This window comes from Mus musculus, chromosome 11 (genome assembly GCF_000001635.26).
Source record: "Mus musculus strain C57BL/6J chromosome 11, GRCm38.p6 C57BL/6J".
Classification (NCBI taxonomy): domain Eukaryota; kingdom Metazoa; phylum Chordata; class Mammalia; order Rodentia; family Muridae; genus Mus; species Mus musculus.
Window position 1 is genome coordinate 58,507,087 of NC_000077.6, and position 27,813 is coordinate 58,534,899.

General features: G+C 41.4%; 1 protein-coding gene and 1 pseudogene across 1 annotated transcript; both read right to left on the reverse strand.

Moving 5' to 3' along the window:
- On the reverse strand, positions 377-26,014 carry Gm21927 (predicted gene, 21927; annotated as a pseudogene).
- Olfr330 (olfactory receptor 330) lies at positions 21,843-27,739 on the reverse strand. The gene is made up of 2 exons (NM_146879.2): positions 27,723-27,739; positions 21,843-22,907 (listed from the first exon to the last, which is right to left on the reverse strand). The coding sequence occupies exon 2, from the start codon at positions 22,896-22,898 to the stop codon at positions 21,951-21,953; it is 948 nt and encodes a 315-aa protein (NP_667090.1). The 5' UTR covers positions 22,899-22,907; positions 27,723-27,739; the 3' UTR covers positions 21,843-21,950.
- Between the last annotated feature and the right edge of the window lie 74 nt (positions 27,740-27,813).

Consider the following 27,813-nt stretch of genomic DNA (forward strand, 5'->3'; position numbering starts at 1 on the left):
ACTGGTAAGGACACATGCTCCACTATGTTCATAGCAGCCTTATTTATAATAGCCAGAAGCTGGAAAGAACCCAGATGCCCCTCAACAGAGGAATGGATACAGAAAATGTGGTACATCTACACAATGGAGTACTACTCAGCTATTAAAAAGAATGAATTTATGAAATTCCTAGCCAGATAAATGGACCTGGAGGGCATCATCCTGAGTGAGGTAACACATTCACAAAGGAACTCACACAATATGTACTCACTGATAAGTGGATATTAGCCCCAAACCTAGGATTCCCATGTTTCTTAAAGAACTATCCTGTCTGATTACACACAATATAAAGAGCAAATGTGAAAAACAGACATGTACGTATACTTCTAAAGTCTTATCGAGAATACCCTGTTGGCATGGGATAGCAGTCATAGGTGCAGCAGCTGCAGTAGCAGGATATGCAGATGCCTGTCAGTTCATACCATTGTGCATATTTTCAATATTACTTCCATGTTGCTGAGTGCTATCATAACCGTTCTTGTGAGTCCCAGTTGGATTACCACTCCTAAAACTGGTCTGTATGTGAGCAGATACAAAATTACTTCCAAAGCTCCCATTGGTGTGATTTGCAGCACTGTAAACATTTTGAGTTTTAGCCCCCAACTCTCTTACAAGAGAGATTTTAAAGGGGTATTTATTTATTTATTTACTTAATGTATTTGTTTATTTATCATTTCTGAACTAGCAGATAGTACATTTTGAGAAGTATAAGCAGTAGGAAGGAAATGAATTTTCTGTTTTCTGAGTTGTTAGCAATATTTTTAACTAGGGATTGTTGGGACAGAAATCACGACTCTTAGGAAGATTTTACATCAATGCCAAGACTCTAAAAATGAAAACAGCAAAGAAAACCTGAGACTGAGGTCCTTAAAATGTCATATACTACCCAAGTTGCTGATGGAGCAGAGAACATAGCAAGGTTCTTGTTGTCTTCATATAAATGCCAGACAGATATGAGATGTATGGGAGGAGATGGGAGAGACAGAGACTGAAAATAGACTGGGAGATAGGAAGAAACAAGGTAGACTTCTATTTTACAAATGAGTATGAAGGAAACAGTTTTATTAAAAATTTAAATCTTTTGAAGTTCATCTAATGTTTTCCTGCTGTCCCAGTTTGTAGTTTTGACACAGAGAACAAAGATCAGGGAGGAAGCCACAGCCATGAACACCTTCTGCTGTCGGAGTGGAGGTCAGGAGGCAGGTAAGGGGCAGGAGGTGTGCTGGGAAGGCCAGAGCCTCTGTTAAGTGGGGACTACTGGCATCATTGTCCCCAGGCAGCAGTGAGATCAGGAATGTGGTGTCTGAAGAAGGCAAGGGATTGGGAGCTGTTTTGTCCTTACCCATGCTGTGCCATTTGATGTCCTGTGAACAGTTTGGTGCATAGTTAACCTTTTGTATTAATAACAGTGAAGGCAGAGAAATGACGGAGCAGCATCCCAAGCCAGAAGCATCCCTGAGCCACCCTGGTGCTTCCATAGGACTCAGCATCTTTTCTTCTTTTAGAGAAGAGAAGCTTGGGGTCTCAGGCATTTGCCTCACTTCACACAACCATTCACAGAATGAGTGCTTGCCCTGTGAATAAGCAGAGTGAGTACCTGCCTGGGTTCTTTTTTTTTTTTTAGAGTTAAAGATAGAGCTTTATTTCCAACTCTGCTCTACCACACTAGCGTTTCCCACCAACTCTGGGGGCAGAAATCTTCACAGACTTCACAATCTTTTGTTTAGGTGCTGCCTTTGTGGGGGCCTTGGCAGCAGCCATTGCTGTCTTCTTTGATGCCTGCTTAGCCTTTTTTGCTTCCTTGGCAGCCCTGATAGCCTGCTCTCGCTGGGCTTTCCTAACCTCTGGTTTCTGATTCCTCTTGGCCATTATATCAGCAAGAGATGCACCAGTGATGGCTCGTTGGAATTTGACTGCACGGCGGGTTCTTTTCTTTTGAATTTCTTCCGACTGCCCTTTCTTGTGTTTCCTTCTGTTGAGGACAGTCCAGTTTATCTGCCGAGGATTCCTTTTGGAAAGGAATGCTGACTCACATTTTGCATTAAGAAACTGGAAAACCTTCCCGTCGGTCCTGGTGTAGCGCCGCCCGTGTCCCGGGTAGATCTTGTACCCGCTGAAACTGCACAGCTCGACCCTGGAAGGAAAAGGCGAAGCTCGTTAGTATGTGCGCTGCAAACAGGAGCCATCCCCGGGAGCTCGGCCTCAGGATGGAGGCGGATTGGGACACCGGGCGCCCGCTTACTTCATGGTCTGCCTGGGTTCTTACTTCTGCAGAAGGTATAGTTTTATTTTTTGATCACTCATTGTGTGCTTCATATGATGAAACATGAATAAAAGTAAGACAATTGTTTTTGCATTATTGTAACCCTCAAAAATTACCCATACTTGAAATTTAATAAACCACCCAAAAGACAATTTTGAAGTGAATGCATTGTCATACGAATATTTAGAAATGCAGAAGGAAGTTTGGGTGTGGTATAGAGAATTACAACAATCCTAGTACTTGTGAGACTGAGGCAGGAGGATTACCAATATAATCTAGGCAAGATGTGTGTGTATGTGTGTGTGCATGTGTGTTTGTATGGGATACATATTACTTTATTCTTAACATGGAAAAGATTCGCAGTAAGGAAGCACTAAGGGGAAACTTTAGGAAGATCTTGGGTGTGGTAGTGCACACCTTTAATCCCAGCACTGGGAGGCAAAGGCATGTAGATCTCTATGTTTGAAACCAGCCTGGTCTGCAGACTGAGTTCCCAGACAGCTAGGGCTACACAGAGAAACCCTGTCTCAAAAACCCAAGAATGAAGAGGAGGAGGCCAAGTTTCTTTTCTCCCAATAATAAACAAGGCAGTAAAGAATAAAGGATAAAAGAGATTATGTAATGAAGAAACAGACTGTCTAGTGACCACCCTGTCCTTTGCAGACTCTCCTGTCAGGTTGACTCACCTTCAGATGCAGCTGCAGTCTGGGCCACACTGGGCAAGAGGCGTTAGCTGCTTAAGTGCACAAAGAACAGCAGGCAGTTTACATCATCCCTGGCTGATCTCTGCTCATTGCTAGGTAAAGATTTGTGTTGATAACTCCCCCCTGGGATTTTAAAGAATAATGTAACTAGGAGAGTTAGGGATCCTAACAGAAACCTCTGCCATAGCTTGATTTACCCTTCAGTTTTCTTATAGTGAAAAAATCATAACCAATATTAAAAATAACTGTGAATATCACATCATAAGTCAAAATCAGCCCCAACATGAGTCAGTTATTGTATGTCCATGACTTTGTTCACTACACAATTCTCTCTGTCTCTGTCTGTCTCTCTTTCTGTCTCTGTCTCTCTGTCTCTGTCTCTCTGTCTCTGTCTCTCTGTCTCTCTGTCTCTGTCTCTGTCTCTGTCTCTGTCTCTGTATCTCCATCCTCTTCTCTCTGTGCTCATCTAAATTTCCAGCTGCCTTCATAGGCATGCACTTGGAAGCTTGGGTTTCATTTACTATATTATAAACACAGGCTAACCTCAAGCACTCACCCCCTGCCCCCGTGCTATATTGCCTTCTCCTCATCCCATCATGCCTGGGTCCTGCTGTCAGTCACAAACCATATTCTTTAGAGCTGTCATCAGTGTAAATGTTTGCTTCATTTTAAACAGAGACCTGAAAGTTAAAGAACAATCTATAAATGCAAATGGCTTAGATGAAAAAGTAAATTTGGATATTACCCAAAGCTGAGCAAAAGTCACAGTTTAAAAGTCACACCCTTTTTTTGGTTTAGGTATAACTTTAACTGTGACTTCATTGAATGAATTGGGTAGTGTTCCTTCTGTTTCTATTTTGTGAAAGATTTTGAAGATTTTTGGCATTAGGTCTTCCTCGAAGGTCTGATAGAATTCTGCACTGAAACTATCTGGTCTGGGGCTCTTTTCCCCGTTTAAAAAATTTTTTTATTAGGTATTTTCCTCATTTACATTTCCAATGCTATCCCAAAAGTCCCCCATACCCACCCCCCCCACTCCCCTACCCACCCATCCCCCTTTTTGGCCCTGGCGTTCCCCTGTACTGGGGCATATAAAGTTTGCAAGTCCAATGGGCCTCTCTTTCCAGTGATGGCTGACTAGGCCATCTTTTGATACATATGCAGCTAGAGACAAGAGCTCCGGGGTACTGGTTAGTTCATATTGTTGTTCCACCTATAGGGTTGCAGAACCCTTTAGCTCCTTGGGTACTTTCTCTAGCTCCTCCATTGGGGGCCCTGTGATCCATCCAATAGCTGACTGTGAGCATCCACTTCTGTGTTTGCTAGGCCCTGGCATACTCTCACAAGAGACAGTTATATCTGGGTCCTTTCAACAAAATCTTGCTAGTGTATGCAATGGTGTCAGCGTTTAGAAGCTGATTATGGGATGGATCCCTGGATATGGCAATCACTAGATGGTCCATCCTTTCGTCACAGCTCCAAATTTTGTCTCTGTAACTCCTTCCATGGAAGTTTTGTTCCCAATTCTAAGAAGGGGCAAAGTGTCCACATTTTGGTCTTCGTTCTTCTTGAGTTTCATGCGTTTAGCAAATTGTATCTTATATCTTGGGTATCCTAAGTTTCTGGGCTAATATCCAATTATCAGTGCGTACATATTGTGTGAGTTCCTTTGTGATTGGGTTACCTCACTCAAGATGATGCCCTCCAGGTCCATCCATTTGCCTAGGAATTTCATAAATTCATTCTTTTTAATAGCTGAGTAGTACTCCATTGTGTAAATGTACCACATTTTCTGTATCCATTCCTCTGTTGAGGGGCATCTGGGTTCTTTCTAGCTTCTGGCTATTATAAATAAGGCTGCTATGAACATAGTGGTGCATGTGTCCTTTGTACCGGTTGGAACATCTTCTGGATATATGCCCAGGAGAGGTATTGCGGGATCCTCCGGTAGTACTATGTCCAATTTTCTGAGGAACCGCCAGACTGATTTCCAGGGTGGTTGTACAAGCTTGCAATCCCACCAACAATGGAGGAGTGTTCCTCTTTCTCCACATCCTCGCCAGCATCTGCTGTCACCTGAATTTTTGATCTTAGCCATTCTGACTGGTGTGAGTTGGAATCTCAGGGTTGTTTTGATTTGCATTTCCCTGATGATTAAGGATGTTGAACATTTTTTCAGGTGCTTTTCTGCCATTCGGTATTCCTCAGGTGAGAATTCTTTGTTCAGCTCTGAGCCCCATTTTTAATGGGGTTATTTGATTTTCTGAAGTCCACCTTCTTGAGTTCTTTATATATATTGGATATTAGTCCCGTATCCGACTTGGGATAGGAAAGGATCCTTTCCCAATCTGTTGGTGGTCTTTTTGTCTTATTGACGGTGTCTTTTGCCTTGCAGAAGCTTTGCAACTTTATGAGGTCCCATTTATTGATTCTTGATCTTACAGCACAAGCCATTGCTGTTCTATTCAGGAATCTCCCCCCTGTACCCATATCTTTAAGGCTTTTCCCTACTTTCTCCTCTATAAGTTTCAGTGTCTCTGGTTTTATGTGTAGTTCCTTAATCCACTTAGATTTGACCTTAGTACAAGGAGATAAGAATGGATCAATTTGCATTCGTCTACATGATAACCGCCAGTTGTCCCAGCACCATTTGTTGAAAATGCTGTCTTTTTTCCACTGGATGGTTTTAGCTCCCTTGTCAAAGATCAAGTGACCATAGGTGTGTGGATTCATCTCTGGGTCTTCAATTCTGTTTCATTTGTCTACTTGTCTTTCACTATACCAGTACCATGCAGTTTTTATCACAATTGCTTTGTAGTACAGCTTTAGGTCAGGCATGGTGATTCCACCAGAGGTTCTTTTATCCTTGAGAAGAGTTTTTGCTATTCTAGGTTTTTTGTTATTCCAGATGAATCTGCCAATTGCCCTTTCTAATTCGTTGAAGAATTGAGTTGAAATTTTGATGGGCATTGCATTGAATCTGTAGATTGCTTTTGGCAAGATAGCCATTTTTACTATATTGATCCTGCCAATCCATGAACATGGGAGATCTTTCCATCTTCTGAGATCTTCTTTAATTTCTTTCTTCAGAGACTTGAGGTTTTTATCATACAGATCTTTCACTTCCTTAGTTAGAGTCACGCCAAGGTATTTTATATTATTTGTGACTATTGAGAAGGGTGTTGTTTCCCTAATTTCTTTCTCAGCCTGTTTATCCTTTGTGTTCAGAAAGGCCATTGACTTGTTTGAGTTAATTTTATATTCAGCTACTTTATTGAAGCTGTTTATTAGGCTTAGGAGTTCTCTGGTGGAATTTTTAGGGTCACTTATATATATATTATCATATCATCTGCAAAAAGTGATATTTTGACTTCTTCCTTTCCAATTTGTATCCCTTTGATCTCCTTTTGTTGTCTAATTGCTCTGGCTAGGACTTCAAGTACAATGTTGAATAGTTAGGGAGAGAGTGGACAGCCTTGTCTAGTCCCTGATTTTAGTGGGATTGCTTCCAGCTTCTCACCATTTACTTTGATGTTGGCTACTGGTTTGCTGTAGATTGCTTTTATCATGTTTAGGTATGGGCCTTGAATTCCTGATCTTTCCAAGACTTTTATCATGAATGGCTGTTGGATTTTGTCAAATGCTTTCTCAGCATCTAACGAGATGATTATGTGGTTTTTGTCTTTGAGTTTGTTTATATACTGCATTATGTTGATGGATTTCCGTAAATTGAACCATCCCTGCATCCCTGGGATGAAACCAACTTGGTCAGGATGGATGATTTTTATGATGTGTAGTTGGATTCAGTTAGTGAGAACTTTATTGAGGATTTTTGCATCGATATTCATAAGGGAAATTGGTCTGAAGTTCTCTATCTTTGTTGGGTCTTTTTGTGCTTTAGGTATCAGAGTAATTGTGGCTTCATAGAATGAGTTGGGTAGAGTACCTTCTGTTTCTATTTTGTGGAATAGTTTGTGAAGAACTGGGATTAGATCTTCTTTGAAGGTCTGATAGAACTCTACACTAAACCCATCTGGTCCTGGACTATTTTTGGTTGGGAGACTATTAATGGCTGCTTCTATTTTTTTAGGGGATATAGGACTTTTTAGATCATTAACCTGATCTTGATTTAACTTTGGTACCTGGTATCTGTCTAGAAACTTGTCCATTTCATCCAGGTTCTCCAGTTCTGTTGAGTATAGCTTTTTGTAGAAGGATCTGATGATGTTTTGGATTTCTTCAGGATCTGTTGTTATGTCTCCCTTTTCATTTCTGATTTTGTTAATTAGGATGCTTTTCCTGTGCCCTCTAGTGAGTCTGGCTAAGGGTTTATCTATCTTGTTGATTTTCTCAAAGAACCAGCTCCTCAATTGTTTGCTTCTTTGAATAGTTCTTCTTGTTTCCACTTGGTTGATTTCGCCCCTGAGTTTGATTATTTCTTGCTGTCTACTCCTCTTGGGTGAATTTGCTTCCTTTTGTTCTAGAGCTTTTAGGTGTGCTCTCTCTAGTTTCTTTTTGGAGGCACTCAGAGCTATGAGTTTTCCTCTTAGAAATGCTTTCATTGTGTCCCATAAATTTGGGCATGTTGTGGCTTCATTTTCATTAAACTCCAAAAAGTCCTTAATTTCTTTCTTTATTCCTTTCTTGACCAAGGTATCATTGAAAAGAGTGTTGTTCAGTTTCCACGTGAATGTTGGCTTTCTATTGTTTATTTTGTTATTGAAGATCAGCTTTAGTCCATGGTGATCTGATAGGATGCATGGGACAATTTCAATATTTTTGTATATGTTGAGGCTTGTTTTGTGACCAATTATGTGGTCAATTTTGGAGAAGGTACCATGAGGTGCTGAGAAGAAGGTATATCCTTTTGTTTTAGGATAAAATGTTCTGTAGATATCTGTCAGATCCATTTGTTTCATAACTTCTGTTAGTTTCACTGTGTCCCTGTTTAGTTTCTGTTTCCATGATCTGTCCAATGGTGAAAGTGGTGTGTTGAAGTCTCCCACTATTATTGTGTGAGGTGCAATGTGTGCTTTGAGATTTACTAAAGTTTCTTTAATGAATGTGGCTGCCCTTGTATTTCGAGCATAAATATTCAGAATTGATAGTTCCTCTTGGAGGATTTTACCTTTGATGAGTATGAAGTGCCTCTCCTTGTCTTTTTTGATGACTTTGGGTTGGACGTTGATTTTATTAGATATTAGAATGGTTACTCCAGCTACTCCAGATTGTTTCTTCATACCATTTGCTTGGAAAATTGTTTTCCAGCCTTCCATTCTGAGGTAGTGTCTATCTTTTTCTCTGAGATGAATTTCTTGTAAGCAGCAAAATGTTGGGTCTTGTTTGTGTAGCCAGTTTGTTAGTCTATGTCTTTTTATTTGGGAGTTGAGTTCATTGATATTAAGGAAAAATAATTGTTGCTTCCTGTTATTTTTGTTGTTAGAGTTGGCATTCTGTTCTTGTGGCTGTCTTCTTTTAGGTTTGTTGAGGGATTAACTTCTTGCTTTTTCTAGGGTGTGGTTTCTGTCCTTGTATTGTTTTTTTCTGTTATTATTCTTTGAAGGGCTGGATTCGTGGAAAGATAATGTGTGAATTTGGTTTTGTCATGGAATACTTTGGTTTCTCCATCTATGGCAATTGAGAGTTTGCCTGGGTATAGTAGCCTGGGCTGGAATTTGTGTTCTCTTAGTGTCTGTATAACATCTGTCCAGGCTCTTGTGGCTTTCATAGTCTCTGGTGAAAAATCTGGTGTAATTCTGATAGGCTTGCCTTTATATGTTACTTGACCTTTTTCCCTTACTGCTTTTAGTATTCTATCTTTATTTAGTGCATTTATTGTTCTGATTATTATGTGTCGGGAGGAATTTCTTTTCTGGTCCAGTCTATTTGGAGTTCTGTAGGCTTCTTGTGTGTTCATGGGTATCTCTTTCTTTAGATTTGGGAAGTTTCTATAATTTTGTTGAAGATATTTGTCAGTCCTTTGAGTTGAAAATCTTCATTCTCATCTACTCCTATTATCTGTAGGTTTGGTCTTCTCATTGTGTCCTAGATTTCCTAGATGTTTTGAGTTAGGATCTTCTTGTATTTTCCATTTTCTTTGATTGTTGTGCCGATGTTCTCTATGGAATCTTCTGCACCTGATATTCTCTCTTCCATCTCTTGTATTCTGTTGCTGATGCTCGCACCTATGGTTCCAGATTTCTTTCCTAGGGTTTCTATCTCCAGTGTTGCCTCACTTTGGGTTTTCTTTATTGTGTCTACTTCCCTTTTGAGGTCTTGGATGGTTTTATTCAATTCCATCACCTGTTTGGTTGTGTTTTCCTGCAATTCTTTATGGGATTTTTGTGCTTCCTCTTTAATGTCTTCTACCTGTTTAGCAGTGTTCTCCTGTATTTTTTAAATGAGTTATTAAAGTCCTTCTTGATGTCCTCTACCATCATCATGAGATATGCTTTTAAGTCCAGGTCTAGTTTTTCGGGTGTGTTGGGGTCGCCAGGACTGGGTGGGGAGGGAGTGCTGCATTCTGATGATGGTGAGTGGTCTTGGTTTCTGTTAGTAAGATTCTTATGTTTACCTTTCGCCATCTGGTAATCTCTGGAGTTAGTTGTTATAGTTGTCTCTGTTTAGAGATTGTATCTCTGGTGTTTCTGTTACCCTCTATCAGCAGACCTGGGAGACTAGCTCTCTCTCCTGTTTCAGTGGTTAGAGCAGTCTCTGCAGGCAAGCTCTCCTCTTACAGGGAAGGTGCACAGTTATCTGATGTTTGGACCTCCTCCTGGCCGAAAATGAAGGCTGAAAACAGGACCTTTCCCAGAATCTGTGTTGCTTTGGTCTGTCACAGAAGCTGTTAGCTTCAGTAGTCCACACTCTCACCTGTGCAGACTACTTTCTGCGGAGTCCCAGAACCAAGATGGCTCCCACGGATCCTGAGGCAAAAGCCTCCTGGGCCGGGTGGACACCTGTCCTTTGGCCAGGAAGGTGGCCGGATGTCTGGAGCCCGAAAATGGCGCTGCCTCAGAAGCTCTGTGGCTCTCGCCTGTCCCAGAAGCTGTTAGCTTCTGTAATCCACACTCTCACCTGTGCAGACTCTTTCCCCATTTTTTATTAGCTATTTTCTTCATTTATATTTCAAATGCTATCCCGAAAGTCCCTTATACCCTCCCTCCGCCCTTCTCCCCAACCCACCCAATCCCTTTTCCTGGTCCTGGCATTCCCCTGTACTGGGGCATATAATCTTCCCAAGATCAAGGGCCTCTCCTCCCATTGATGGCCAACTAGGTCATCCTCTGCTACATATGCAACTAGAGACACAGTTCTGTGGGTTACTGGTTAGTTCATATTGTTGATCATCCTATAGGGTTGCCGACCCCATTAGCTCTTTGGGTGCTTTCTTTAGCTCCTAATTTAGGGGCCCAGTGTTCTATCCAATAGATGACTGTGAGCACCACTTCTGTATTTGCCAGGCACTGGCATAGCCTCACAAGAGATAGCTATATCAGAATCCTGTCAGCAAAATCTTGCTGGCATATACAATGGTGTCTGGGTTTGGTGGTCGTATATGGGATGAATCCCTGGGTGGGACAGTCTCTGGATGGTCCTTTCTTCTGTATCAGCTCTGAACTTTGTCTCCGTAACTCCTTCCATGGGTATTTTGTTCCCCATTCTAAGAAGGAATGAAGTATCCACATTTTGGTCTTCCTTCTTCTTGAGTTTCATGTGTTTTGCAAATTGTGTCTCGGCTAGTCTAAGTATCTGGGTTAATATCCACTTATCAGTGAGGGCCTATCATGTGTGTTCTTTTGTGGATGGATTATCTCACTCAGGATGATATCCTCCAGATCCAACCATTTGTCTAAGGATTTCATAAATTCATTGTTTTTAATTGCTGAGTAGTACTCCATTGTGTAAATATATCACATTTTCTGTATCCATTCCTCTGTTGAGGGACATTGGGTTCTTTCCAGCTTTGGGCTATTATAAATAAGGCTGCCATGAACATAGTGGGGCATGTGTCCTTATTACAAGTTGGAGCATATTTTGGGAATATGCGCAGGAGTGGTATTGCTGGATCTTCTGGTAGTACTATGTTGAATTTTCTGAGGAACCACCAGACTGATTTCCAGAGTGGTTTTACCAGCTTGCAATCCCACCAACAATAGAGGAGTGTTCCTCTTTCTCCTCATCCTCACCAGCATTTGCTGTCACCTGAATATTTGATCTTAGCCATTCTGACTGGTGTGAGATAGAATATCAGGGTTGTTTTGATTTGCATTTCCTTGATGATTAAGGATGTTGAACATTTTTTCAGGTGCTTCTTAGGCATTCAGTATTCTTCAGTTGAGAATTCTTTGTTTAGCTCTGTACCCCATTTTTATAGGGTTATTTGATTTTCTGGAGTCCATCTTCTTGAGTTCTTTATATATATATATATATATACATTGGATATTAGTCTCCTATTTTATTTAGGATTGGTTAAGATCCTTTGTTAGGAGCAGGTGTGGCGGCAGTCCTAAAGGTGCCAGGGACTGCAGCTAAGTCATATGATTTGCACCTGACTTCCTCATCTAAGCCACAAACATCTTGAGAGCTGCGCAGGTGTACCAGGATTCAGGTGAATCCAATTTGGTGGAGATTTGCCCCTGCTGCCCTGATTAGCTGAAGCTGCGTACCTGGCGAGGGGGCGTGGCCTGCTGTGCGTGGATGAGAGAGAGTATAAAAGGAGTGAGAGGCCCGGGTTAGAGGGAGGATTATTATTCGAGAGAGGATTGTTATTATTGGGAGATATAAACAAGGGAGAGATATAAACGGGGGAGATATAAACAAGGAAGATATATAAACAAGGGAAATATAGAGAAAGAAGAAACAGGACTGAATAAACGTGTGCAGAAGGATCCTGCTGTGGCGTCGTTCTTGCTGGCGAGTTGGGGGCGCGCTCGAGAGTTGGTGCCGAAACCCGGGACGGGACAAGAAACATCTTCAGGCACGAGCGAAGACCCCCTGCTACAGGGAGGATTCAGAACTGCATCACAGGGAACAGTGGTAATGAAGTGTTCCCGTAAAACAGACTGTTGAGAAGGACCCGGCGTGGATTCAGAACTCTTCAGCTGGGGAACGGTACTGGTAAGTCTCCCAGATTGATCCCCGGGTTAAAGGGGGATATTTTTAAGAGAAAGAAGAAAGATGAAGACTGAATAAACTGCTGTTAGAAGGACTGGTGGTCGTGTAGTTCTTGCTGGTCGAGAGCGGACGCGACAATTGGTGGCCCGTACGGGGAACCAACTCCCCCACCGAGTTCAGAACTTTCAGCAGTCAGTGGTTGCCGGCAGGGTAAGTTCACGGTGAGTGAAACTTGCGACCCCAGGAGTTTGGGAAGGACCTCGGATAAAATAGAGGCAAGCATAAAGTTGCCAGGAAGCAGGCACAAGGTAACGAAAGGTTCCCGGCTTTGGGACAAGTTAAGGTTCCCGGCTTTGGGACAAGTTAAGGTTCCCGGTTTGGGGGCAAGTTAAGGAACTATGATAACCTCAGTGTAGTGATCAATAGATCCTCGCTGTGTAGTTATGCTTTTTTCTCCCATTGACCCTTTGTGGGTAGGTCTGATAGTTTTGGTCTTGTTTGTTCTGATATATGGACTCTGTTACTGTTTGAAACTGTGTGTAGAGGCAGTCAAGACAGGTCAGAAAATCCTTACAGAGCAACAAGAAAGTATGTCGGAAAAGGAGAAGGGCTTAAAAAGAAAAAGGAAAAAGAAAGGAGACACAGTGTTATCAGGTGGACAGAAAGGACAGGACAACAGAGTTGAGGCAGAGGAGGAAGGTGAATTAGCTTCTGCGCCTCCTCCCTATGCCTCCTCAGCAGCCACCTATAGGCGGACCTTCTGTCCGGAGATTTGGTGTATTGACTCCCCAGATGGACACACACAGGTGATTGAGGTTATGGTCTCATTACCACGAGGTATTGTGTCCATCCCCACTGGGGATCGACCGGATCAGGTGTTGATGTGGGCGAGAGGGTCTGTTTGTGTGTTTCCACAGGACCAGATGGAACCTCTTTGGGTGCCGGAGAGATTGGTGAGACGCTGCAAGAATGAGGCTCCTGATCCAGTTGCCCCTGTGGATGTGGTGGATGGTCCCACAAGCACAAACGATGGAGCAGAGATGGGAGATCCTTTCGGTGTTCCAGAAGCCGATACCAGCTCGACATGACATTCAAAATTTTTCCACGCTTTTTGATCCCTGAATTCCCCTTAAAGAGATAGCCTCTCTGGCCATCTATCCCTTGCTTCAGAGAAGATGAGCGGGGATGAGAGCCCTGGGATGTATGCTTGTTATAGTGTGTGTGTTTTGTGTTTGGCACATGTGTTAGGTGCAGAGTGTGCGGCCCGCACTTTTGCCATGGTAGCGTAGGCTTTTGCTGCAGTGGAGGCGGGACAATCTCCTCAGATTCGGTTTGCCGCTCTAAAAGAAATTATGCTGCGTTATGCCGTGGGGTGCGAGGCTAAGCACTGCACAGAGGATAGCTGCTGTTGGCATCCTGTGGAAGGCACGTCTGATTGCATGAAGGTTCAGTGTCCTAGTTCCCTTCCCCCAGGAAAAACGACACGGGAGCTGGCCAAGACCTCTCTGGGTGATGAGCCTAAGGGATGGTTTTGTGTAGGGCCCCTATGCTTGCACACTGGGGATCAGACCTCTACCTTCACCCATGAGGCTTGCTTGCAGCAATTAAGATCTGGCCATAGATTATCAACATCCTGGCCTTTTGATGCACCTGCCGCAAGCAAAACACAATCTCCCCAGGTGTGGCTTGGCATGATTGAGAGATAGTCAGTGATAAGACTCCCTGGGCATGTCACCAACCTAAGACAGGGATCAAACCAATGCTGTTTGTCACCCAAGGACGGGTAAGGGGCATGGCTGCGGGGGGCTATCTACAGACATTCTCTCTGCCAAAAAAGAAAAAAGGGGGAATTGTTAGGAGCAGGTGTGGCGGCAGTCCTAAAGGTGCCAGGGACTGCAGCTAAGTCATATGATTTGCACCTGACTTCCTCATCTAAGCCACAAACATCTTGAGAGCTGCGCAGGTGTACCAGGATTCAGGTGAATCCAATTTGGTGGAGATTTGCCCCTGCTGCCCTGATTAGCTGAAGCTGCGTACCTGGTGAGGTGGCGTGGCCTGCTGTGCGTGGATGGGAACTGAGAGTATAAAAGAGTGAGAGGCCCGGGTTAGAGGGAGGATTATTATTCGAGAGAGGATTGTTATTATTGGGAGATATAAACAAGGGAGAGATATAAACGGGGGAGATATAAACAAGGAAGATATATAAACAAGGGAAATATAGAGAAAGAAGAAACAGGACTGAATAAACGTGTGCAGAAGGATCCTGCTGTGGCGTCGTTCTTGCTGGCGAGTTGGGGGCGCGCTCGAGAGTTGGTGTGCGAGGCGGCGGGGAGAGATGAAGCCGAGCCCGGGGAAGGTGCGGCTTCCCTCGCGGGCTCGTGCGGCTGCGGAACGCCCCAGAGGGCCGGGGCCCATGGCAGCTCGGCGGCGGCGCAGCGCTACTCCCGGGTTTCGGCACCAACTCTTACACGCGTTCTCGCAACCGGCCAGGAAAGACGCAACAAACCGGAATCTTCTGCGGCAAAACTTTATTGCTTACATCTTCAGGAGCAAGAAGCAAGAGCCAGAGCAAGAGTGCAAGAAAGCAAGAGCTCTATTGCTTACATCTTCAGGAGCCAGAGAGCCAGAGAGAGAAAAAGAACAAGAACAAGAAAGCAAGAGAGAGAAAAAGCAAGAACAAGAGAGAGAAAAAGCAAGAACAAGAGAGAGAAAAAGCAAGAACAAGAGAGAGAAAAAGAACAAGAACAAGAAAGCAAGAGCAAGAACAAGAACAAGAAAGCAAGAGAGAGAAAGCAAGAGAGAGAAAAAGAATGGCAAAACCCCGTGCCTTTTAAGGAGAATTATCCTCCGCCTAGGACGTATTACTCCCTGATTGGCTGCAGCCCATCGGCCCAGTTGTCATCACGAGAAAGGCAGAACACATGGCGGGAAAACTGCCCCTGCACGTGTGCAGATTATGTTTACTACTTAGAACACAGCTGTCAGCGCCATCTTATAATGGCAAATGTGAGGGCGGCTTCCTACAATCCTTTCCCAATGTGTTGGTGGCCTTTTTGTCTTATTGACAGTATCTTTTGTATTACAAAATCTTTACAATTTTATGAGGTCTCATTTGTCGATTCTTGATCTTATAGCACAAGCCATTGCTTTTCTGTTCAGTAATTTTTCCCCTGTGCCCATATCTTCAGGCTTTCCCCCACTTTCTTCTCTATAAGTTTCAGTGTCTTTGGTTTTATGTAGAGTTCCTTGATCCACTTAGACTTGTCCTTAGTACTAGGAGATAAGAATGGATCAACTTGCATTCTTCTACATGATAACCGACAGTTGTTCCAGCACCATTTGTTGAAAATGCTGTCTTTTTTCCACTGGATGTTTTTCGCTCCCTTGTCAAAGATCAAGTGACCATAGGTGTGTGGGTTCATTTCTGGGTCTTCAATTCTATTCCATTGATCTACCTGTCTGTAACTGTACCAGTACCATGCCGTTTTTTATCACAATTGCTCGGTAGTACAGCTTGAGGTCAGGCATGGTGATTCCACTAGAGGTTCTTTTATCATTGAGAAGAGTTTTTGCTATTCTAGGTTTTTTGTTATTCCAGATGTATTTGCAAATTGCCCTTTCTAATTCCTTGAAGAATTGAGTTGGAATTTTGATGGGGATTGCATTGAATCTGTAGGTTGCTTTCGGCAAGATAGCCATTTTTATTATAGTGTTCCTGCCAATCCAGGAGCATGGGAAATTTTTCCATTTTTTGTGATCTTTTTTGATTTCTTTCTTCAGAGACTTAAAGTTATTATCACACAGATCTTTCACTTCCTTAGTTAGAGTCACACCAAGGTATTTTATATTATTTGTGACTATTGTGAAGGGAGTTGTTTCCCTAATTTCTTTCTCAGTCTGTTTATCTTTTGTGTAGAGAAAGGCCACTTATTTGTTTGGGTTAATTTTATATCCAGCTACTTCATTGAAGCTGTTTATCAGGCTTAGGAGTTCTCTGGTGGAATTTGGTGTCTCTCAGTATACGATCATATCATCTGCAAATAGTGATATTTTGACTTCTTCCTTTCCCGTTCATATCCCCTTTACCTCCTTTTGTTGTCTAATTGCTCTGGCTAGGCCTTCAAGTACTATATTGAACAGGTAGAAGGAAAGTAGGCAGCCTCGTCTAGTCCCTGATTTTAGTGGGATTGCTTCGAGTTTCTCTCCATTTAGTTTGATGTTGGCTACTGCTTTGCTGTACATTGCTTTTATTATGTTTAGGTATGGGCGTTAAATTCCTGATCTTTCCAAGACTTTTATCATGAATGGCTGTTGTATTTTGTCAATTGCTTTCTCAGCATCTAACAAAATGATCATGTGTTTTTTTGTCTTTGCGTTTGTTTATATAGTGGCTTATGTTGATGGATTTCCATATATTAAACCATCCTGCATTCCTGGAATGAAGCCTACTTGATCATCATGGATGATTGTTTTGTTGTGTTCTTGGATTCGGTTAGCAAGAATTTTATTGAGTATTTTGTATAGATATTCATAAGGAAAATTGGTCTGAAGTTCTCTATCTTAGTTGGGTCTTTTTGTGCTTTAGGTATCAGAGTAATTTTGTCTTCATAGACTGAACTGGGTAGGGTACCTTCTGTTTCTATTTTGTGGATTAGTTTGAGGAGAATTTGAAATAGGTCTTCTTTGAAGATCTGATAGAACTCTGCACTATACCCATCTGGTCCTGGGCTTTTTTTTTTTTTTTTTGGTTGGGAGACTATTAATGAATGCTTCTATTTCTTTTGGGGTTATGGAACTGTTTAGGTCATTAATCTGATATTCATTTAACTTTGGTACTAGGTATCTGTCTAGAAATTTGTCCATTTCATCTAGGTTTTCCAGTTTTGTTGAGTGTAGCCTTTTGTAGTAGGATCTGATGATGTTTTGGATTTCCTCAGGTTCTGTTGTTATGTCTCCCTTTTCATTTCTGATTTTGTTAATTATGATACTGTCCCTGTGTTCTCCAGTGAGTCTGGCTAAGGGTTTATCTATCTTGTTGATTTTTTCAAAGAACCAGCTGCTGGTTTTGTTGATTCTTTGAATAGTTCTTTTTGCTTCCACTTGGTAGATTTCGGTCCTGAGTTTGATTATTTCCTGCCATCTACTCCTTTTGGGTGAATTTGCTTCCTTTTGTTCTAGAGCTTCTATGGGTGCTGTCAAGCTGCTAATGTATGCTTTCTCTAGTTTCTTTTTGGAGGCACTCAGAACTATGAGTTTTCCTCTTACGAATGCTTTCATTGTGTCCTGTAAGTTTGGGTATGTTGTGGCTTCATTTTCATTAAACTCTAAGAAGTCTTTAATTTCTTTGTTTCTTCTTTGATCAAGGTATCATTGAGTAGAGTGTTCTTCAGCTTCCATGTGAGTGTTGGCTTTCTATTATTTATGTTATTATTGAAGATCACCTTCAGTCCGTTGTGATATGATAGGATGCATGAGATAATTTCAATATTTTTATATATGTTGAGGCCTGTTTTATGACCAATTATATGGTCAATTTGAAGAAGGTATCATGAGGTACTGAGAAGCAGTTATATCCTTTTGTTTTAGGATAAAATGTTCTGTATATAGCTGTTAAATCCATTTCTTTCATATCTTTTCTTAGTTTCAATGTGTCTCTGTTTAGTTTCTGTTTTCAGGATCTATCCATTGATGAGAGTGGGGTGTTGAAGTCTCCCATGATTATTGTGTGAGTTGCAATGTGTGCTTTCTGCTTTACTATAGTTTTTAAATGAATGTGGCTGCCCTTGTATTTGGAGCATAGATATTCAGAATTGAGAGTTCATCTTTTAAGATTTTACCTTTGATGAGTATGAAGTGCTCCTCCTTGTCTTTTTTGATAACTTTGGGTTGGAAGTCAATTTTATTTGATATTAGAATTGCTACTACAGCTTGTTTCTTCAGACCATTTGCTTGGAAATTTGTTGTCCAGCCTTTTATACTGAGGTAGTGTCTGTCTTGTGCCCTGTGGTTGGTTTCCTTTAAGTAACAAAAATTTGGGTCCTGTTTATGTAGCCAGTCTGTTAGTCCATGTCTTTTTATTTGGGAATTGAGTCCATTAATATTAAGAGATATTAAGGAAAAGTAATTGTTGCTTCCTGTTATTTTTTTTGTTAGATTTTGGATTCTGTTCTTGTGGCTGTCTTCTTTTAGGCTTGTTGAAGGATTACTTTCTTGCTTTTTCTAGGGCATAATTTCCATTCTTGTGTTGGTGTTTTCCCTTTTTTATCCTTTGAAGGGCTGGATTCGTGGAAAGATAATGTGTGAATTTGGTTTTGTCATGAAATACTTTGGTTTCTCCATCTATGGTAATTGAAGTTTTGCTGAGTATAGAAGTCTGGGCTGGCATTTGGTTCTCTTAGGGACTGTATAACATCTGCCCAGGATCCTCTGGTTTTCATAGTCTCTGGTGAGAAGTCTAGTGTAATTCTAGTAGGTCTGCCTTTATATGTTACTTGACCTTTTTCCCTTTCTGCTTTTAATATTTTCTTTATTTAGTGCATCTGTTCTTCTGATTATTATGTGTTGGGAGAAATTTCTTTTCTGGTCCATTCTATTTGGAGTTTTGTAGGCTCTTGTATGTTCATGGGCATCTCTTTCTTTAGGTTAGGGAAGTTTTCTTCTATAATTTTGTTGAAGATATTTAATGGCCCCTTATGTTGAAAATCTTCATTCTCATCTATACCTATTATCCTTAGGTTTGGTCTTCTCATTGTGTCCTGGATTTCCTGGATGTTTTGGGTTAGGATCTTCTGGCATTTTGCATTTTCTTTGATTGTTGTGTCCATGTTCTCTATGGAATCTTCTGCACCAGATTTTCTCTCTTCCATCTCTTGTGTTCTGTTGCTGATGCTCACATCTATGGTTCCTGATTTTTCTTTGGGTTTCTATCTCCAGAGTTGTCTCCCTTGGCGTTTTATTCATTGTTTCTACTTCTATTTTTCGATCCTGGATGGTTTTGTTCAATTCCATCACCTGTTTGGTTGTATTTTCCTGTAATTCTTTAAGAGGTTTTTTTGTTTTCTCTTTAAGGGCTTCTACCTGTTTAGCAGTGTTCTCCTGTATTTCTTTAAGGGAGTTATTAATGCCCTTCTTAAAATCATCTACCAGCTTCATGAGATATGATTTTAAACATGAATCTTGCTTTTTGGGTGTCTTGGGTTATCCAGGACTCATTGTAGTTTGCGTACTGTGTTCTGATGATGCCGAGTTGTGTTGGTTTCTGTTAGGAAGATTCTTTCATTTGCCTTTTGCCACCTGGTAATCTCTGGTGTTAGATGTTCTAGCTGTCTCTAGTTGGAGCTTGTTCCTCCTGTGATTCTTTAGCTTCTCTCAGCACTCCTGGGAGACCAACTCTCTCCTGAGTCCCAGTGGTCAGAGCACTCTCTGCAGGCAAGCTCTCCTCTTGCAAGGAAGGTGCACAGAAGTCTGGAGCTCAGATTCACCTCTTGAGTCCTGGGGTCAGAGCCCTCTCTGAAGGCCAACTCTCCTCTGGCAGGCAAGGTGCCTAGGGGTCTGGGTCTTGGCTCTATCTCCTGCCTGGGGATCAAGGTCTGAAGGGACCCTGACCAAGAAGCTCAGTTGCTTCTGTCACACACGTGCTCTCCTGCATAGACTGGTCTCAGTGATCCCAAGTTTCTAGGTGTGCTAGGGCCTGCCTTTGTCTTTTGTCCCTGTTCCCGCCAGCACAAGACCCTCTGGGTTTTTTGGAACAGATATTGCATACTGCTCACCAGTGATCTCAAGATCCTGATTGTTGTATGGTGTCTATAGCATAGAGAGTCCTCTGGGGACCTTGGGGTCCTCCGCCGAGATCATGCCCAAGATCAGCTTTGAAGTTTTTAAAACACTATCTATCTATCTATCTATCTATCTATCTATCTATCTATCCATCCATCCATCCATCCATCTATCCACTCCCATCTCATATATTTGAATTGTTTGTTTCTAGCTATTTATTGTATGTTCAACCTAGGAAGCATATTTCTGTAAGTAACTAAACTAGTATCTAACATGAGCATAAATTTAATTGTCTGACTACTAACTTTCATTTCTTAATTATTATAAACAATCTGTAATAGCAGCTTTTTAAAAGAACTAGAACTTTACAGTGATTAGGTACAACACTTTAACAAAGAGTTGAACTATATATACAAAATATGTTGTAGTGGAATATAATCCTAAATCTATATCAATCTATAAATTCCATACCAATATAAAATATTAGTCTTGTTGATTTTTTTTGATCTGAAAGTAGATTTAATAATCTACTCTTTTATTTTATATTCCTGTATTATTCCTATGTTTCTGTCCTTTCCCTTGACACCAGAGAGGAGATAAAGAAGGATAGAGGAAAGAAAAAGAAAGAGAAAGAGAAATTCCTGAATCTGACCTCCCTTAGTTTGTTTCCTCCCTGCCCAACTTGTAAACATACCCTTCCCCTTAAATGACTACAAACATCCATTGAATGACCAAAAGTCCCTCACCCCACATCTTTGGAATGGGGGCATTGATCCCTTAATATTGATTCCTGCTGTATAGGGGTCTCATTTTCTGTTTTGGGGGGGGATAATCCAAAGAAAATTGTTTAGTGTTAAGAAAGCTAGCTGTAACATGTATTGTCCAGGTCGCCACAGTTCATAAAACTGGACTCGGCCTCCTTATGCACTGAGGTTTATGCTTTGTAAACACGGAACACTATACTGAGGCTCTCAGAGGACAAAGCTAAACACATGTTAAAGACTCTGCACTTGGCAAACTGATTAGAACTCCTGGGAACATGGAGCTTTAGAACAGTACAGAGATAGAGCCCACTTACCCCAGGCTGTCCACAGTATCCTTAATTTATTGCTCACTGTGGTTCCTGTCAGCATCCCTGTGACAATCAGGTGACACATTTTGGAGTGTATTGGCTTCTCAGAATGCTTGCTTCCCTGAGCTAAAAGCTTTACATATGACCAGACAGCATCTGAGAATCATGGCAGAGTTTTTCCCACTTGGCTACAACCCAGTCCTGCTGTTTCTACAAGTGTAGTTGAAAATGCCTTGAGTTATGACTTGTGACTTGTTTGTGCTTTGTAGCAGTTCAAGAGACTTTGGAACCTGTCATTGGGGGAAACCTGAACCCATGTTTCTGGGCCATGCTCATTCATATTTGGCTCAAGAATAAGTAATTCCCATTTGAAATGTAAAGGAAGAAAATATCTAATTAAAAAAACGAAAAAAAAATAAGTGATTCCTCACTTTCTTTGAATAGAAGCTGTGTTTGGTTTTGAGGGATATATTTATATGCAAATACAGCTACACTGACAATTTGAAAACCTTGGGGTTAATTGTACTATTCAGATCCAAATCTCTTTTAACCCTTATTTTTACTACATCATAAGATGGGAGCTGAAGTGAGAAAACTGTATCTTGATCTGTAGTCACCTCTGGTTAATGTTGTCAACTACTTTTCTTACATCTCTCTCTATGCTTTATCAGTTAAACACCTCATGACCATTTATTGCTCCATATGACATAATTTCAAATGATAAGACCTTTGTCTCATGAAATTAAACAGTCATTATCAACTCCATGAAATGTAACAGTGGCAGAATGCAAATAAGATTTATGAATTGACAAGAAGTATATCAACAAAGAAATTTTCAGATTAGAGAAATAGTTTACAAAAATGGATGAATATGAAATGGGGCATGATGGATCAGCAATAACATCAGCCTGAGACTTGGATCAACACATGTGTAGAGTCAAAGAAGAGAAATATGCATTACAGCTTACTTTACTGTTTCTCAGAAGAGGGTGCTCACAACTAACAGTTTCTTCATAGCCTCTGTGACATTCTTATTCCTAAAACTATAGATTAGTGGGTTCAACAGAGGGGTGAGTATGGTGTAAAACACAGACACCACCATGTCCTTCTCAGGGGTGTGGAGAGAGGCAGGGAAAATGTAGGTATAGATAGCAGCACCATAGAAGAGGGTGACCACAGTCATGTGGGAGGAGCAGGTGGCAAGGGCCTTCTTCCTGCCCTCTGCTGAGTTCATCCTGAGAACAGTGAGGAGGATGGATGTATAGGAGCCTGAAATGACTGTCACAGGGATGAGAAGCATGAGCACACAGCACACATACATGAGGGTCTCATAGAGCCAGGTGTCTGAGCAGGAGAGCTTTGTCACAGCAGGAACCTCACAGAAGAAGTGATGGATCTCCCGGGATCCACAGAATGGGAAGGTCATGGTGACAGGGGTGAACATGAAGCCATCCAAAGATCCCAGGATCCAACAGACAGACATCAGGAGGAGACAAACCCTGTAGTTCATGAGGACAGGATACCGGAGTGGATGGCAGATGGCCACATAGCGGTCGTAGGACATGGCAGCCAGAAGGAAAAATTCTGAACCTGCTAGTGTCACATAGAGGAACATCTGCATCCCACAGGCAGCAGCTGAGATCTTGTGGCTCCCCAGGACCTGGTCCATGAGCATCTTGGGCACAGTGACAGAAATGTACATCATGTCCATGAGGGACAGTTGGCTGATAAAAAAGTACATGGGTGTGTGGAGGTGGGTGTCAGAGAGTACCAGCAGGATCAGGAGGGCGTTCCCAGACAAGGCCATCAGGAAAACCACAAATATGACCACAGCAAGCAGGGCAGAGTGTTTGGATTGACTGAAGAATCCCACCAGGGTGAAATCTGACTGTGTAGTGTAGTTGTTCATCCAGGTGGTGAGGTCCATGGGTGTCTCCTAGGCAACCAAGAATGTTTTAGGGTTAGTGTCATAGAAATAAGTGCTGAGTGATTTATGCCTCAACCTGCTTGTGCTACGTTCTCTTGGTCTGAAAATCTAAGGACTGCAAATTACACATAATTCAACCATTTTTTTAAACAGCTTGGAATTCACATCTTGGTCACAGGCATTGGGGATTCAGGGTAAATTTTCCATAGTCCAAAGTCATGAACTTTCCTAATGACAGATAATGTCCTCCTGAGAAATGCTGTTCCATGCTAATCCAAATCGGGATTCAGTGGCAAAAAAAAAAAAAATGCAAAATCAAAATTATTTTGAAAATTTGGTTTTAACATATGAAATGAGCCTTGGCCTTTATGGTTTGAGGATGCAATCGGTATCTTCAAGACTGAGGTATGTTTCATATAAAAATATTTTAAAATAATAATTTAAAGGAGAAATTTCAACCAGGTGATCCTCCTCAGTCCCCAGGATCTGGAGACTCTGAGAGTTTCTGTGCTGCCTGGAGGAAGCCTCACCACCACACAAGAAGGACCCATGCTCAGAACCCTAAGAGGCTTGGGGCAAGAACCCACTAAACAGCCAAATACTGCTACCAGTCCAGCCACTGTCACTCAACCTAGCATTCCTTCATCTGCTCTACCTAAATTAATGCTACTGAAGATGATGGTGGTAGTGATGATGATGACAATGAAGACAATGATGATGGTGATAACTTTGCCTTCTGATTTTGCCAAGGTTAAATATAGCAAAACAATGTAACTTTTTTTCAATATCCCAAGATAAAAATGGAGGAGCATGTGTGAGTGTGCGAGCCTGTGTACACACACGCACACACACTGTTAGAGAGTTAAAGACTCACTATCCTCGATAGCCATCTCAGAGATGGCTAATATACTGCATTGTTCCCTCTACCCCACACTCATAGGCAGCCTCTGTGTTAGATGCTGAGACAAATCTAGGGACATATGAACCCAGAGTGCACTAAACTAGGTGAGTGTCCCGCTATGCTGGGAAAATAGGTGAATGCAAATTAAGTTGGATGGTTTTAGTAGGTACAACACAGTAAAAAACAGCATCCCACAGAATGGTTCCATCCTTCCTGACCAGGCTCACAGATTTTTTTGGGGGAGGGGTGGGGAGAAAAATCACATTTACTAGTTAAGACAACCACAGGCTGGACATAACACACATGCCAAAAAAGTGGACTGTCTCTTAAAACTTCAAAGGTAATTTTTTTCAAGCCCTACAGTCATTTCCATGATTATTTACAAAATAAAAGGTCCACATTAAGACATTGAACAGAGCCGGGTGGTAGTGGCACACTCCTTTAATCCCAGCACTTGGGAGGCAGAGGCAGGCGGATTTCTGAGTTTGAGGCCAGCCTGGTCTACAGAGTGAGTTCCAGGACAGCCAGGGCTACACAGAGACCCCCTGTCTCAAAAACAAAAAAACAAAAAGACATTGAACAGTAAAATATGTAATAAATGCTCCAACCTACACCTATAGTTAAAAATCATGAATCTGACTAGCTATGGCACTGAAAACCACTCAGAGTACCAGAGGATGAACCAGTTTACAATGTTATCAGCCCTGGAAAACACACCCAGCTCCCACCCCCAGCACTTTCCAATTTGTAACAATAAAACCCATTTTAAAAACTAAAAATTAAATGATTTCCTTTAAGACTTTTGTCCAGGGCAAAGCCACACAATTTTCTGGCAAGATATTTAGACCTACTTTCAGCCATTCTGAAATAAAGCTGTTTGCTGGTAATCCCACTTAAATCTAAAGCTTTCCCCATCTTTCTAGCTGTAAGCAATATTGAACCTAACCCGAAAAACCTCTAACTGTGCCTTTGGTTAGGTTACCTGACTAACGGTTTATTTTGAGGTTTTATTCCTTGTGACTAGCCTACAGTTTCAATACCCCTAAAGTCCTCTGAAATGATGTGGAGACATTCCTGACTTATAACCAGGTGTGGCTATAAGCACTCGGGCAAGTCTGTGAGAACTAGGAACCTACAAGGTAACTCGCACTAAGGACACAGTGCACAGCTCTTGGGCTAACAGTCTTTTAGCTTTGTGTATTTTGGCAGTTAACAATAAAGCCAAGAAATGGAATAAAATTTAGATAAAGCAAAATATGTCATCACTTAAAACTGTTTTGCAAAAGAAGTCACCATGTTATTTATAGAGTCCTTGTCGTGTAGTTCACTCTTAAGGAAAATGGCTATTAAATGGCCTCTACTTCCCTGATGCTGAAAACTACTGGCAAAGCTTTTATACAATGAATCTGGAATTATAAAATTCCCTGTCTCTAATGTCTTCGCATACAAACAGATCATCCTAAGGGCCTTCTGAGTTCCTCTCCTAAATCCAGGAATGGGAAGTGGTCAACTTTCCTTGTGTAAAGATAAACACTGAAACAAAAATACCACCCCACCTGCCAAATGTACTATCTAAGCCAAGTTGTACATGACATTATATATGTAAAATAAAGTACAATTTTCAATGAATTAAGTCTTCGAATATCTTTATTGGAAGACCATGCATTGCATCATTTAGTGTATTTGCAATCACTGTGCAGTTACTTTTTGGAAGCACTGTCTGCATTTTCGAGTACAAAAAAAAAAAAGCCTAAAAATTGCTTCAGGAATGTGAAGAAATATCCAACTTAAATATTGAAGTAAATGCCCCATAGTTACTGCAGCGCTGTAGCCATTTCTGCATTTCCCATGTTTCTTAAAGAACTATCCTGTCTGATTACACACAATATAAAGAGCAAATGTGAAAACAGACATGTACGTATACTTCTAAAGTCTTATCGAGAATACCATGTTGGCATGGGATAGCAGTCATAGGTGCAGCAGCTGCAGTAGCAGGATATGCAGATGCCTGTCAGTTCATACCATTGTGCATATTTGCAATATTACTTCCATGTCCCTGAGTGCTATTGTAATCGTTCTTGTAAGTCCCAGTTGGATTACCACTCCTAAAACTGGTCTGTATGTGAGCAGATACAAAATTACTTCCAAAACTCCCATTGGTGTGATTTGCAGCACTGTAAACATTTTGAGTTTTAGCCCCCAACTCTCTTAGAAGAGAGATTTTTAAAGGGGTGTTTGTTTATTTATTTATTTATTTATTTATTTATTTATTTATTTATTTATTCATTGTTCGTTTATTTATTTACTTATAATTTCTGAACTAGCAGATAGTACATTTTGATAATTATAAGCAGTAGGAAGGAAATGGAAATTCTGCTTTCTGAGTTGTTAGCAATATTTTAAACTAGGAGTTGTTGGGACAGAAATCACAACTCTTAGGAAGATTTTACATCAATGCCAGAACTCTAAAAAAAGAAAACCTGAGACTGAGGTCCTAAAAATGTCATATACTACCCAAGTTGCTGATGGAGCAGAGAACACAGTAAGGTTCTTGTTGCCTTCATATAAATGCCAGACAGATCTGAGACCTATGGGAGGAGATGGGAGAGACAGAGACTGAAAATAGACTGGGAGATAGGAAGAAACAAGGTAGATTTCTATTTTGCAAAGGAGTATGAAGGAAACTTAGTTTTATTAAAAATCTAAATCGTTTAAAGTTCACCTAATTTTTTCCTGCTGACCTAGTTTTTAGTTTTGACACAGTGAACAAAGGAAGCCACAGCCACGAACACCTTCTGCTGTCTGAGTGGAGGTCAGGAGGCAGGTGAGGGGCAGGAGGTGTGCTGCGAAAGCCAGAGCCTCTGTTAAGTGGGGACCACTGGCATCATTGTCCCCAGGCAGCAGTGAGATCAGGAATGTGGTGTCTGAAGAAGGCAAGGGATTGGGAGCTGTTTTGTCCTTACCCATGCTGTGCCATTTGATGTCCTGTGAACAGCTTGGTGCATAGTTAACCTTTTGTATTAATAACAGTGAAGGCAGAGAAATGACGGAGCAGCATCCCAAGACAGCAGAATCCCTGAGCCACCCTGGTGCTTCCAAAAGACTCAGCATCTTTTCTTCTTTTAGAGAAGAGAAGCTTGGGGTCTCAGGCATCTGCCTCACTTCACACAACCATTCACAGAATGAGTGCTTGCCCTGTGAATAAGCACAGAGTGGGCACTTGCCTGAGTTTTATGGGAAACATTACTTCTGTAGAAAGTTATAGTTTAATTTTTGATCACTCATTGTGTGCTTCATATGATGAAATGTGAATAAAATCAAGTCAATTGTTTTTGCATTATTGTAACCCTTAAAATTACCCACACTTGAAATTAAATAAACCACTGAAAAGACAATTTTGAAATGAATGCATTGTCATATGAATATTTTAAAATGCAGAAGGAAGTTTGGATGTGGTGCAGAGGACTACAACAATCCTGGTACTTGTGAGACTGAGGCAGGAGAATTACCAATATAATCTAGGCAAGACTTGTGTGTGTGTGCATGTGTGTTTGTATGGGATACATATTACTTTATTCTTAACATGGAAAAGATTCGCAGTAAGGAAGCACTAAGGGGAAACTTTAGGAAGATCTTGGGTGTGGTAGTGCACACCTTTAATCCCAGCACTGGGAGGCAAAGGCATGTAGATCTCTATGTTTGAAGCCAGCCTGGTCTGCAGACTGAGTTCCCAGACAGCTAGGGCTACACAGAGAAACCCTGTCTCAAAAACCCAAGAATGAAGAGGAGGAGGCCAAGTTTCTTTTCTCCCAATAATAAATAAGGCAGTAAAGAATAAAGGATAAAAGAGATTATGTAATGAAGAAACAGACTGTCTAGTGACCACCCTGTCCTTTGCAGACTCTCCTGTCAGGTTGACTCACCTTCAGATGCAGCTGCAGTCTGGGCCACACTGGGCAAGAGGCAGAAGCTATTTAAGTGCACAAAGAACAGCAGGCAGGTTGCATCATCCCT

Excerpts from the sequence above, each read along its gene's own strand:
- Olfr330 (NM_146879.2), bottom strand. The coding sequence starts at position 22,898 with ATGGACCTCACCACCTGGATGAACAACTACACTACACAGTCAGATTTC.